The sequence below is a fragment of the Etheostoma spectabile genome, chromosome 13, assembly GCF_008692095.1.
Source record: "Etheostoma spectabile isolate EspeVRDwgs_2016 chromosome 13, UIUC_Espe_1.0, whole genome shotgun sequence".
NCBI classification, from domain to species: Eukaryota; Metazoa; Chordata; class Actinopteri; order Perciformes; family Percidae; genus Etheostoma; species Etheostoma spectabile.
The window spans coordinates 27,490,003-27,502,494 of NC_045745.1; the positions used below are offsets into that span (position 1 = coordinate 27,490,003).

Consider the following 12,492-nt stretch of genomic DNA (forward strand, 5'->3'; position numbering starts at 1 on the left):
ACTCCCCTCCCCTGGGGGTCATTCACTACCTGCATGCACTCGCTCTCTCTAATCTCTCTATCTTTTCCCATTCGTCCTGACTTTATTCAGTTATTTTTTTTCAATTTGCTTTTTGTCGCCATAACTTACTTCATTTCTGACCTCGTTCTTTATTTTCTTGTTTTATTTTCATCCCTTTTGTTTTCTATTTTCTTTTTCTCCTCTTTTGTTTCTCTTCCCATCCCCTTCCTGTCCCACAGATCAGGTTGCAGTTGTGGGACACGGCGGGGCAAGAGCGGTTTCGTAGCCTCATCCCAAGTTACATCAGAGACTCTGCTGCTGCTGTCGTAGTGTACGACATCACGAGTAGGTGGAAAACCTGTGCACGTCGAGGTTTTTCAAACATGCCGCATTTGCCTCACCCTCTGTTATGTGTGCTGTGTTCTTTACCATTTGGAAACAATCTGTTCAAAACCACTTAAATGCTAACTACAGTTAGTAAATACGTGGTGCATAATGTGATGCTACTACACTTTTTTTTATTTTTTTTATTAAAAAATTCCTAAAATAAAAAATCAGACTTGGTCAAAATGTGTACAACTTGGAATTCTACTTCGTTACTGTCACAAACTTCGCCTTCATGTTTCTCCCTCGTCTCTCTTTCAGACGTCAACTCCTTCCAGCAAACCACAAAATGGATTGATGATGTGAGAACGGAGAGAGGAAGTGATGTCATTATCATGTTGGTGGGAAACAAGACAGACCTCGCAGACAAAAGGTAATCTGTTCTTCCTTCCTCCTGCCTCTGTGTAAGTGGGTCTTCTCCATTTAGAGCATTCTAATGAAGTCTTTGATTGTCGCTGCTGGCCTGTCAATACTCTGAGTTCCTCAGTCCTGAGGCAAAGCAAGTTATCTCTGGCCTTTCTCTCTATGTTTCAGCCTACATTGTTTTTGTAGATATTGATTTAGATATTTGATTGATTTAGTCTTTAGCAGACCAATCTCATGAATGCATGGGTAGTTGTGATGGTCAGCTGTGATGTTTGATAATATTTGATCAGTAAGTGTAACTGTGTGATCCAGATTGCCCACCTGTTTAATGAAGTTGTGCAATGTCTTTAGCTGTGCATTTCTTAACCCCCTTATCTACCACAGGCAAGTATCTATTGAAGAGGGTGAGCGGAAAGCCAAAGAACTAAATGTAATGTTTATTGAGACTAGTGCGAAAGCGGGCTACAACGTAAAGCAGGTAAGAGTGTGTGTGAGTCGTGCTCTGTAGTCCTGCTGCGGATGCTGCTGCCTGGGCTCCACCTCCAAAGGTTGCCTGCCAAAATCAGAGGTCAGAGGTTTGGGGAGTTTGATTTTAATCAATGATTTTAAAGAGAGTTTCTCAAATAGGCATTTTTAAAACTAAGCAGCTGAATCATTGTTCATTTTCTGCCCAAATGTAAAGCCTTCTGTCCCTGTTGTGGAGCTCCTCTAACAAACTGAACCGGTTCTACGGGACAACTTTTGGTCTGGAGCACAGGGGGCAGTAGCGTTAGGACGGGGCACGGCTTGTTAATCCACTTCAACATGATCACAGTCTGTATTTTTTTTCCTCTTGTCTTTTTGTTGATGTCTGTGGTGATACGTGCGTGTCCCCGTGGGTGTTTGTGTGTTGTTGCGCGGTGACTCGTGGCTCATCACAGACAGATAACCACAGAGGAGGGAGAACAGAGAGCAAAAGAGATGAATGTTCTGTTTATTGAAACAAGTGCAAAGACAGGCTACAATGTGAAACAGGTAGAGCGTGTACACCTTTTGTGTGTGTGTTCATAGTGCTCATGCTCTTCTGATTTGCTTCTATTTTACACACGCATGCATGCATAAAGGTGTGCTTCAAACATTGGCTTCCTGAGCTGTGTGGATTTGTTTTTTTTCAAGCCCTCTCCCACCCGCTAAAAATGATGATTCTCTATTGGCCAACCTTTGATCAGACAGCCCTAGAGGTGGGTCAGGGTTTGCCTGTACTCCACACTACAGTGATTAGCACATTGGCAGTACTTTTGTTGCATGTGTACCAAGTGTAGTTCTATGTGATGCTCTTTAGTGGGGGGCAGGCATGTTGAGGATCATCATACATTCAACACTGTTGCTTTTTTTTTAATTTTTTAATTCATTTGGAATCAGTCGATCACTTAAAATGCTCCAAGCTCTACCAATGGAAGGTCTCAGTAAGGCACAGTTCATCTTTTCAAGTCAGTGCAGAAATATGGCCTTGTAGTAGCTCAAACGGATGCTGCTAAATTCAAATCCAATTTGGAAAAAGCTCTGGTGGCTGTCTTCCTTTGTGCGAGCTTCAAGCGAATCTCATGCTAAATCATGTAAATGGGATATACACCGCACGCTATCTTGATTTTATCTCGTGCTTTTGTCATGCTTTGAGTATGTTTCCTTGTCTGACAGAATCGGCCTGGTTCTCTTTCCCTCCAGCTTTTCCGTCGCGTGGCAGCCGCCCTCCCCGGCATGGATATCACACAGGACAAGAGTAGAGAGGACAGTATCCTTTGTGCACATGTCAGCGTCTGGGTCTGACATGACCGAAGAGAGTAAAGAGGTCTCCTCTGTCTTGTATGTGTCACATGGATAGTCCCTGCCTGAGGGAAAATCTACAGTGTGAGTACAGTGTGACAGCTAGCTGCTGTTTATTAACGCATGTGTCCTTTAGATTTATTTTACCAGTTGTAAAACATATTGTGCTACAGGTCACTGACTATTTTACTGCGGTTGGAATAATAAATAAATATTTACCACCTTTAGGTGTAGTTCGCTTGGATTCCCACCAGTTTGGTTCAGATTGCAGTTAAGAGTTAATTCTACCTTATGAACTCAGTTTTGACATATTAATAAGTATGACCTAATAACTTGTAAATGGTTTATATTTACAAGGAAATTCAACAGTTTGAACAGTTCAAGGTTTAGGATTTATACAGCATTTCCAAATATGTGTGAAGTTAAATATCACATGATAAAAACATGATCTGTCTCTATAGAATGGCATTGGTTTTTAAATGCAGTGTGTGAAATATGTCATAATTAGGAGCTCACGTAATGGCTGTTTTGTTTGTAGTAAAATATGATTCAAATTATTTAGCTCGGCACCCTTCCATGCCCTGCAGTTGAAAACAAAAACCCAAAACAATTTTCTACATGCATACAACACTTAAAAATGTTATCCCAAATATCTTACACCTGGAAAGCAGTTGTGGGGTTTATTTTAGTTCAACAATCTCTCATGTACATTTTAGAGTAGAATTGAGTCCATTCTGTGATGTTCCTTAACACCTAAACCCTTCAGTGATTGACATTAAGCTGGAGAAGCCGCCAGAGCTACCTGCCAGTGAAGGAGGCTGTTCCTGCTAATGCCGACTTATGTCATTACTAAATAATTCTCTAACTGGCTTCTTCTCAAACCCGCTCGGTTTTTCTGTATCTGTACCCTCCACTGCACTGCGCCTCTGTTCCCAGCCTGAAAAAGAACACTACAGCCATTATCCTTTCGCCATTGTGGAAAGCTGCTCTCTCATCAGGGCGCTCTGAAAGTCATAAATCACTTCAATTGTAACATAGATGTTGAAACAGCTGTTGTCTGTCATTTCAAACAGACAATAATCATATTGCTGTGGTGGGTCACTAAAGATGACTCTCTGAACCAAACAGAAAGAATGAAAATGTATTTTAAAACATGAAATCAAAGTATGTGTTTAAGAGTGAGAATATACTTTAAAGAGTACAATATCGCTTTAAGCCTAATAAGCACAATGTGGATGTGTGTGCATTTGTCAGTTAACATAACGTGTGAAGTTGCAATTGATTGGCAATGATTCGTTCATGATTTGTGCTAACGAACTGTTCAAACGGTCTGGAATAATTTGTTGAAAAGTTGTGTTGAAGTAAATGAGTTGGAACCTCTCCCTGTCGACATGTATACTGTACACCCAGGATGCAGCTGAAGCTGGACGTGGCAGGCATGAGCTTCTTTTAAAAAGAGTGTGTGCTTTGTGCTGCCTGTACAGAAGAGTTCCAGTTCTCCCAACATGTATCAGCAGGACATGACAAGTCACTACACGATCACACACACACACACACACACACACACCCCACTGCATGGTCTCTACTACAAGAGCAACACTATTACTACGTCATCTACGTTACCGTCCTTCCTCTCTTCCACATTTGTCCCTTGAGATTTGTTATTTTTTTTCCCTTGGCTTCCATTTTCTATTACCTTTTTATTTGAATAGATCTTTAATTATTTTTTCTAAAGACTACAGCTATGATAGATTTAAACTATTTCTATGAAGATAGTGTTTGAGAAGGATCTTTCTCATATATTAAGAGTCATAATCATAAAACCCACTGTAAACATTAGATACGGAGATGTATGCCTTTGGGAGTTCATCATAGAGTGCTTCCTTGGCTTTGGGTTTATTTAGTTAAGTTTTGGTATGTTTTATGAACACTTTAAAGACGTGTATTTAATCCACATTGAGTTGTAATATTTATTTCTATTTGATTTGTTTCTTTTTTTATGGCTGTTAATATCTTCACTTTTGGTATACAAGTCCTCAATCGCTAATAAAATATGCATCCATCTGGACCACCTTCACCAGAATCAGAGAGTCTGCTGTTTCCTCTGTCGCCAATTTGATCATACTGATAAAATGGTGCAATTTTGTGTGAACTTATGGAGGAGAGTCCAATTTGAATAGCATTGTAGTCCTTAACGTTTCTGTCTGGAATTGTGATAAATGAAAGAATAAAAAAACACCTGTCACCGCTGCTGGAACTTATCAGTGTCTTTTTGACAGTCTTAAGACTTAATTATATGCACGTTATTTTTTAAATATCAGAATCATAAATAAGTAAAAGATACAATACCATATCTTCAGCGTGACTTTTAGCAGTGGCAACAAAGTGTAAAAAAATAGGAACAGAACAGCACTAGCTGTGTGTGTGTGTGTGTGTATTTGTAAATGTTGATCAGTCATGTGGACTGAAGAACTCTATGCGGGTCCTGTACTATTTCACCGCAGACATTTTGACTTGAAAAGCACATGTTGAGCCAGTGGCTGTAATTATGGCTCCAAAGTTTGTAATCCCACTGAGTCAGCAGTCACAAAAGCGCAGCCTTAAACTGACACACCTAAATAGAATCAAGCCGTTATGCAATAAATACCAGGTGTGGCACAAGAACAGTAATGGTTGAATCAAGCCTTCTGTATCCAAATGTAGCGACGCCACATTGCAGAGCATGCAACTTTCCCAGGGCCCGTAAAGTTTTAAATAATTGAATTATTTAGGTATTTTAGGCATTAGCCAGATTAAGGTACAATATTAACTAAATTGGGTCTCGAATGATACACCGATCGTGTGGCCCTGTCTTTTGAAGGGGCCCTGTGTCAAAATGGTAGTTCTGGCTGTGATTATGTTAGTTTCAGTTCAGGTGCATATACCTATCATTGTGCCTAATCAAATGACCTTAAACTGCAGTGAAAGTGTACATAATGCACAAGGCAGGATGTGAGTGTGGGCCTCAGAACAAGTTCATCTAGCCATGACCATTGGTATTTTCTTGAAAAGACAAAGCTCACTTTGTATGATGTGAGGCAGCAACTGACAAGCTTTTTTTTTTTGCACAGAAGATTTAAAATGAGATTTCAACGTGTATACGTGTTTGATGAGCTGAACAGTACTATTCCACTGGGACTTTACAACACACAAAGTCACCAAATTATAGCTTTGTTGTATTTTTATAACAAACTCAGCAGTACTTTCCTTTACCATTGAGCATTGAACAGTTTGGCTCCGCCACTACTGCAATTCCCGCGAGAGTCTCCGAGCATCTGTTACCCTGGAAACCGAGCTAAACAACTGCTCTGAGTTTAAATTGCGGCCAAGCTTTGTTATTTTAAAACCTAGCTACACCGCGTGCTTTCCTTTTACTTTTTAAGTTAATTTCAAGCATTTAATACGTGATGGGAAGCGATTATTACGAGACGCTGGAAATAAACCAAAATGCAACAGACGCAGATATCAAAAAGGCGTAAGTTTTACCATCGACCTTTAACTTCACGTTACTTGATAGACGTTCAAACCTGAGTCATCAGGCATGTTGTGCTTCTTGTCTCAGTGCTCCTCTTTTGTCTAACTAGATATCGACGTCTTGCACTGAAGTTTCATCCGAGGAGAAACAGAGAAACCGGAAGCAGTAAGAAATTCAGTCAGCTGGGTGAAGCCTACGATGTGTTGAGCGAGCGTAAGTTCAACGGAGAGGTCTGGTTTTATCTCGCTATCTGGAACAGTAACGTTAGTGCAACCTGCCCTATGTACATCCTATACATATTTGCTATAATTTAGCAGCAAAGCTATCAGAAATTATCGAAATAAAATGGGAATAATTATTAAGTCCTTGTAGGCTATATTTAATTATATATTTAGCTATATTTCAGCTTTATCTCTGATGCTAATAAAGGAAAAGACTCATCACCACATCTTATCTGCTCTCTCATGTGTCAGGATAAACGAATAAGCAATAGCCTACTAAATATAGTTATAACATGTTTGTACTGCTAGGATTGAGAGGAAACTATAGGCAAGTTTCTGTTAACAGCTGATGTGCATGTATACGTTTTCTATTAAAAGTCTACAGGGCGTATATAATCAATTCAAAATCATCATCCGACTGAATCTATGTAATGATCCACCTTTCATAAAAGAAACTTTAAAAACAATACTAGATCCGGTATTTACTGCATGGAGACTGGTGGTTTGTGTCTATAACAATATCTATGTTCTTTGTGACAGCTCGAAAAAAGGCAACCTATGACAAGTTTGGCGAGGAGGGTCTTAAAGCTGGCATCCCCCCTGAGTTCGGCAGCAGCGGGGCTTGGTCATCTAAATATGTCTACCATGGGAACCCAGACAAAACGTTCAAAGAGTTCTTTGGAGGCGACAACCCATTTGCAGGTAAGAAAAACAGGCCGTACAATGAATGTTCTTAGTCAAATATCATACTCATTTTTTTTTTTTTTTAGACTTTTATACAAACGATGCCCCACTTAAATTCGGTGGCCTGCAATCAGTGATGGTGAAGACCCAAGATTCTCACATAGAGAGAGACCTGCATTTGTCCCTGGACGATCTCTTCCACGGATGCACAAAAAAGATCAAGATATCACGACGGGTAAGAGCCCGTCTTCTCTCACCCGACAGCTTATTCATACATATATTCATGTTTGCCTCATTTGTTTAACAGGTGATGAATGACGATGGATTCACGTCTAGTATCAAAGACAAGATCCTGACTATAGATGTGAAGCCTGGATGGACAGAAGGCACAAGAATTATTTTCCCCAAAGAGGGCGATCAGGTAAAAACCTTATACATCCTATTACTATTGAGGACAACTGTAATAATTGTCACTGATACCTCACCCATGTGCTTTACAACTGTAAATGGGATTGACCAGTTGTTGTTCTACTACTCAGTTTGGTAAGGATTAGCATATGTTTTTTTTCTGTTTTAGGTTAGGATTTTGGTTAAACACAAGATAAAGTTTTGGTTAGGGTTTGCACTTTTCCTTTATTTACTTACCTTGTGCAAAATGTCTTATAAGAATACGAATAAGTTTTCAGACCTGAGTTTTGGCTTGTGGCTGTTCCTGGTGTTCCTTTTTACTTTTAGTATGTAGTGTGGCTGCACTTACAAAGTACATACTGTTGCATGCTGAGGGACATGTTGTACTACTTCAGAAAACTGTGCCTTGAACTTTCGCCCTTTTGCTCATATGCTGCACAGAGGATTGTGGTGTGCATACTGCAAAATACCACCAAATTTATTTTTGGCATACTGCCTTTGACATACTATGTATTGGGACATACTGAATCTTTTTCTTGCATACTACATAGTATGGTAATATGGGTAACGGAGTGCACAGTCTGTTAGAGCTCATCTCTCAGCTAATGGGACCTCATCTTATTCAACCCCAGCTTTAGGTGTGCTCTAGGCTTTAGAGGACAGTCTAGCAAGTGACCAATATACCAGTACTGTATGTACAATTTTGGATTTGGAAGAACAAAACATGTCCCTAAAGTGGAAAATATGTTCTGTTTTCAGCATCAATTAATCAATCAATTTATTATTTGTCCCAGCGGGCAATTTGTGTAGCAGCAGACATAAAGTATAAAAACAAAGATACATGTATAAAATGCACATAAATACATAACAGATAACAGTATAGCTGACAGAATCTAGTATATATATATTTTAGACACTAATTGTGCAACTTTGTGTAAATGTACTGTATGTTGGATTATCATAAGCATAAGGAATATCGAGAGGAGGAACATTTGTAGGTATCTCTGTTAGAGAAGGGTAAATGCTTGGGATTATAGGGGATACATAATTAAAGGAAGTGATAATTTGCTTAATAATGACTTCACTTTATGAGCAAGTCTGAATGGATATTGTAATAATGTTTGATGGATACGTGTTTGAGATATTGATGAAACATGACTGAAAATCTGCTCGAGTTGTTGACCACAGAATGCAGGACTGGGCCGTTTTGAATCAGGGAAAGATAACAGAAAGCATTGTTTTAATGTGAACGGGTAGTATTTTGGGGAAATTGTCAAAGTGCATTCAATAACTTAGTTATGAAGGGTTATACTTTCCACTGGGTCCTCTGTTTTTCCACCAGTAGGTGGCCTCAGCTGATCTCTTTCAGTGTGCTCACACACGCTTATATGAATAAAACCACATAGTAATGAGTGAGAGCAATTATTCGTCTCCCTTACCTCTTTTGTTATGCTTGATGTGATCTGATAATTTTTTTGTCAAAATCAAAGTATGTGCACAAAGCTATTCTTGCTGCATTTTACCTTAAGGGACCAAACAACATCCCGGCAGATATAGTGTTCGTGGTGCGACAGAAGAGTCACCGCCTGTTTGAAAAACAACACAATGACCTGATCTACAAGGCCCAGATCACTCTGGAGATGGTGAGTCATGTTAATGAGAGCCAGACTGATGCTTGTAATTATTAGTTATACTTGATTTGGTTTAAGTAGAATAAACACTTAACCTTTCCCACAGGCCTTGACTGGGTTCTCTGTGGACGTGGAGACTCTAGATGGCAGGCTAATCAGTATTCCCATCAATGACATTGTGCAGTAAGTGCTTTCCTATATTGGTGCCAAATACTAAAGAGCATCCATGTATAATACTGTAATTTGACTTAAATCTCTGATACTCTAAAAGCCGAACTAATGATTTTAACATTAAGATAAAAACAGTAAGAGATTATTATAACAAATTCAAGCACTTTATATAAAACACTTAAACAGAGACATTTCTAAAAGAACGTATTTTGGGGGTTTGTGCATTATCTGCATCAATTACTATCTTCCTGTCTGTGATTTGTTTGTCACAACACATCAGCCCTGCGTACAAAAAAGTGGTGACCGGAGAGGGAATGCCGCTGTCCCAGGATCCTTCCCAGAGAGGAAACCTCATCGTAACTTTTGACATCCAGTTTCCTGAGAAGCTCTCTACCGAGAGGAAACATCTTATCAAGCAAGCTCTAGCTTAAATATTGATCACATTCTAGTACATGTGTTGCTATCCTTTCACTAATGTGGTCATGAGAGAGAGAGAGAGAGGTATCAACTCAAATTGTTTAACGTTGACACTTGAAATATAAAATATACACCAGGATGCAACAAAAAGTGAAGAATTCTTTAAACAACACCACTGTGCTAACATCAGCGTTCTGACCGACAACAACGACTACAGCATAGTTGTGCAGTTGTGATTCGCTGCCATCATGGCTCGTTTCAGCTGCTCGTACGTCACAAACATCACCACGTTCCAGGAGCCCAGGCGTAAGAAAGATGGCATGAACCTCAAGAGCAAAAACAAAACAGAACAACGTAATTGATTGCAATCCATTCATATCAATAAGTGTTTAGATGTACATTTAGTTTAACCACATTATGATCTCCTCCCCCACCTCTATAAATGTTTGATTTATATTTTCATTAAACCTCTCAATACTGTCCACGCAAACAATGCTTACCCCTTGTAAAAGGCCAGCGGCCCCTCTTTGGTCATCATGGCAGCAGCACAATTGAGGACACTGTTGTATTTGCCGAGAGCAGCGTTCATATATCTTGTCTTGATCACATCAACTGGAGAGGCGATCACTGTTGTGCACAACCCTGCACCAAAGGCTGATACAAAGTGGCAGGGCAGATTATCTGTGGAGTAAAGGTCAAAAGTCACTGCTCCAAAAAGAACACCGGGGGCACTGTCATGGCTCTGCATGATGTACTGCAGACACTGTTTTACCTGTCAGGGGAGTTGACCTGAGGAGTGTGTCTTTGATAAAGTCATAGGTCACCAGTTCAGTGCAGTTAACAATAGCATTTCGTGCTATGTTTGGAGCTGTACCTGCAACATAGAGTAATATAAAATATTTATCATGAGAAATGAAAGCACATTCTTTATTACCTAAAACAAAAAATCCTCTTAAACTTAAGCTATACCTTTCCACAGACCACGAATGCCCTCTTCTTTAGCAATGGTCTTGTAAGCATCAATAGTGCCGCAGTAGCGTCTGGCATGCCCAGGAGACCTGGCCTGTGCCTGGAAGCGAACTTTCACCACATCTGTAGGCTGAGCAAAAGCAACCGCCATGGCACCGGTGGTGGATCCTGCAAGCAGCCGACTGCCGATACCAACATCTGAACCACAACGCAGGAGTCAATGAGTCAGGCCTGATTGGTGCAGGACTCCCTTGATAAACAATTAGAACACATTCATAGATACTCACGATCGGAGCCTTTAGTGTAGAACTGTTTAACAGAGTCGTAGAGACCGATGCGCACAGAGGAGAAGCTCATCTGCCTTTGGAGTCCTGCCACCAGTCCACTGTAGAGGCTCCTGGGGCCCTCGGTACGCACCATGGTTGTGATGGTGCCAAACACTCCCCGATACTTCACTGAAGACTTTTTTGCTGTAGCTGTGGAAGCGCTGGCCTCTCCTTGGATCTTTGCAGGGTAAAATGTCAATAGGTGAGGATTAAGAATAATGGGGGACTTCATTGTAACGTCTTCATGTTTATGGGCACTAATTAATTCACAAATGTTTTGTGGACGTTTACCTGCAGCCGCACTTTGGCCGTGTCCAGGGGAAAGGTGAGCAGGTCAGCTATGCATCCTGCAGTTCCTGCTCCCACAAACTTTACAGCTGCTGATGGAGGCACATCCCCAGGTCCAAATCCAACCATTTTCCAGAATGATTTCGATCAATATATTGAAGAGTGGCTTCTTAATGCAGACAGGACAAGAGGCTCCTGCAAAATCGGAAAAAGCATACCCATTGATGTATTTATAAAATAGTGACTCGCACCTCCATTAACCAAGAAAGACATCCTAAAGGAGAGGATTTAATGATGGTAAATGAAAGACAGCTGTACAGTACATTCTGTCCCGACAACAAAAGGCTTGCTCACAACAACAACAACAAAAATGCCAGGGGAATTCAATAGCACAAATAAATATTTTTCATGTCATTTTTAAGTGTGATTTTTGGTTATTTGTCCTTACCTTTATTGGAGCAGTTAAGGTCACAAATAGAGATCAGGATTCTCTAAAGGTGTCCCTTTGGCTGAACTTTGTCCCACCTATAAATTGATTTCCTTGTTTTTCCATAGAACTTTTTTCAGAAGTGATGAGCCCTAAAATCATACTCCTACTCCTGGAAAAAAAAAGAGATATAAGGTCAACAGGGAACAGTATTAACAATAGTATACATATGCCAAGAAGAAAAAAGTTTAATACAAGGCTATACTGTACCGTGATCTTGATTTGTTGAAGTTAAAATGCCTGGTAAAATGCCTCTCCAAGTGACAACAGCCGAATGAATCAGTGAATGAACAGGGCACAGTGGTGTAGACAATATAGCCCTCCCTTAATACCGCCTTGTCCTTGTTATATCATGGCACGTGTTGCTGGTGGAGCTCCTCCCCCACCACATCTCAACCCCCCTTCATCTATAGGCTGCGTGCTGGCCCAAGACTATAAACATGCCGGCTTGATAAATAGCCTGGGATTGTTTTTGTCTGAAATGTGTTGGGCCATGTTCTCTCTCTCTCTCTCTCTCTCTCTCTCTCTCTCTCTCTCTCTCTCTCTCTCTCTCTCTCTCTCTCTCTCTCTCTCTCTCTCTTTCTCTTTCTTCTTGCCTTTAAAATCAAGCTTACTCTATATTTTCCCCTAATACCAGAACAGCATCATCAAACGAGAAAAAGCAGTATTGTGATTGATTAGACAGGCTCAACAATATATGTATAATAAATGTTTGATTTTTCAAACTTGCTTAATTTAGGTAAGTCAGTTATCTGTTTGAAGGTCTGTACATAACATTATTATTATAGTACAGAGAGCACAGAGAGAATAAATGCTGAGTCAT

At 40.1% G+C, this 12,492-nt stretch overlaps 3 protein-coding genes across 5 annotated transcripts in view; 2 read left to right on the forward strand and 1 right to left on the reverse strand.

The window, feature by feature from the left end:
- LOC116700722 (ras-related protein Rab-6A) overlaps nt 1-4,804 on the forward strand; it is a 9,949-nt gene extending 5,145 nt beyond the window's left edge. The window contains exons 4-8 of one of the 2 annotated variants that reach the window (XM_032534150.1): nt 240-345; nt 646-757; nt 1,671-1,764; nt 2,455-2,521; nt 3,320-4,804. In XM_032534150.1, coding sequence (XP_032390041.1) covers nt 240-345; nt 646-757; nt 1,671-1,764; nt 2,455-2,521; nt 3,320-3,384 — 444 coding nt within the window. In that variant the 3' untranslated portion in view covers nt 3,385-4,804. Of the gene's footprint in view, nt 1-239; nt 346-645; nt 758-1,134; nt 1,229-1,670; nt 1,765-2,454; nt 2,522-3,319 lie in introns of both variants that reach the window. The other variant, XM_032534149.1, reaches the window with a different exon arrangement.
- Nucleotides 4,805-5,845: 1,041 nt separating this feature from the next.
- On the forward strand, nt 5,846-9,831 carry dnajb13 (DnaJ heat shock protein family (Hsp40) member B13). Its single transcript, XM_032534143.1, has 8 exons — nt 5,846-6,067; nt 6,177-6,280; nt 6,829-6,990; nt 7,059-7,207; nt 7,280-7,393; nt 8,910-9,023; nt 9,118-9,194; nt 9,463-9,831. Exons 1-8 carry the CDS (start codon nt 6,000-6,002, stop codon nt 9,611-9,613), a joined length of 939 nt encoding a protein of 312 aa, XP_032390034.1. The 5' UTR covers nt 5,846-5,999; the 3' UTR covers nt 9,614-9,831.
- ucp2 (uncoupling protein 2) lies at nt 9,761-12,140 on the reverse strand. 2 transcript variants are annotated; one of them, XM_032534141.1, is made up of 8 exons: nt 11,880-12,140; nt 11,632-11,781; nt 11,186-11,387; nt 10,856-11,072; nt 10,569-10,766; nt 10,372-10,473; nt 10,100-10,280; nt 9,761-9,925 (listed from the first exon to the last, which is right to left on the reverse strand). In XM_032534141.1, the coding sequence occupies exons 3-8, from the start codon at nt 11,309-11,311 to the stop codon at nt 9,811-9,813; spliced, it is 939 nt and encodes a 312-aa protein (XP_032390032.1). In that variant the 5' UTR covers nt 11,312-11,387; nt 11,632-11,781; nt 11,880-12,140; the 3' UTR covers nt 9,761-9,810. The 2 variants fall into 2 exon arrangements, with proteins under 2 accessions (XP_032390032.1, XP_032390033.1); XM_032534142.1 differs by having other exon boundaries at nt 11,186-11,377; nt 11,631-11,781.
- Between the last annotated feature and the right edge of the window lie 352 nt (nt 12,141-12,492).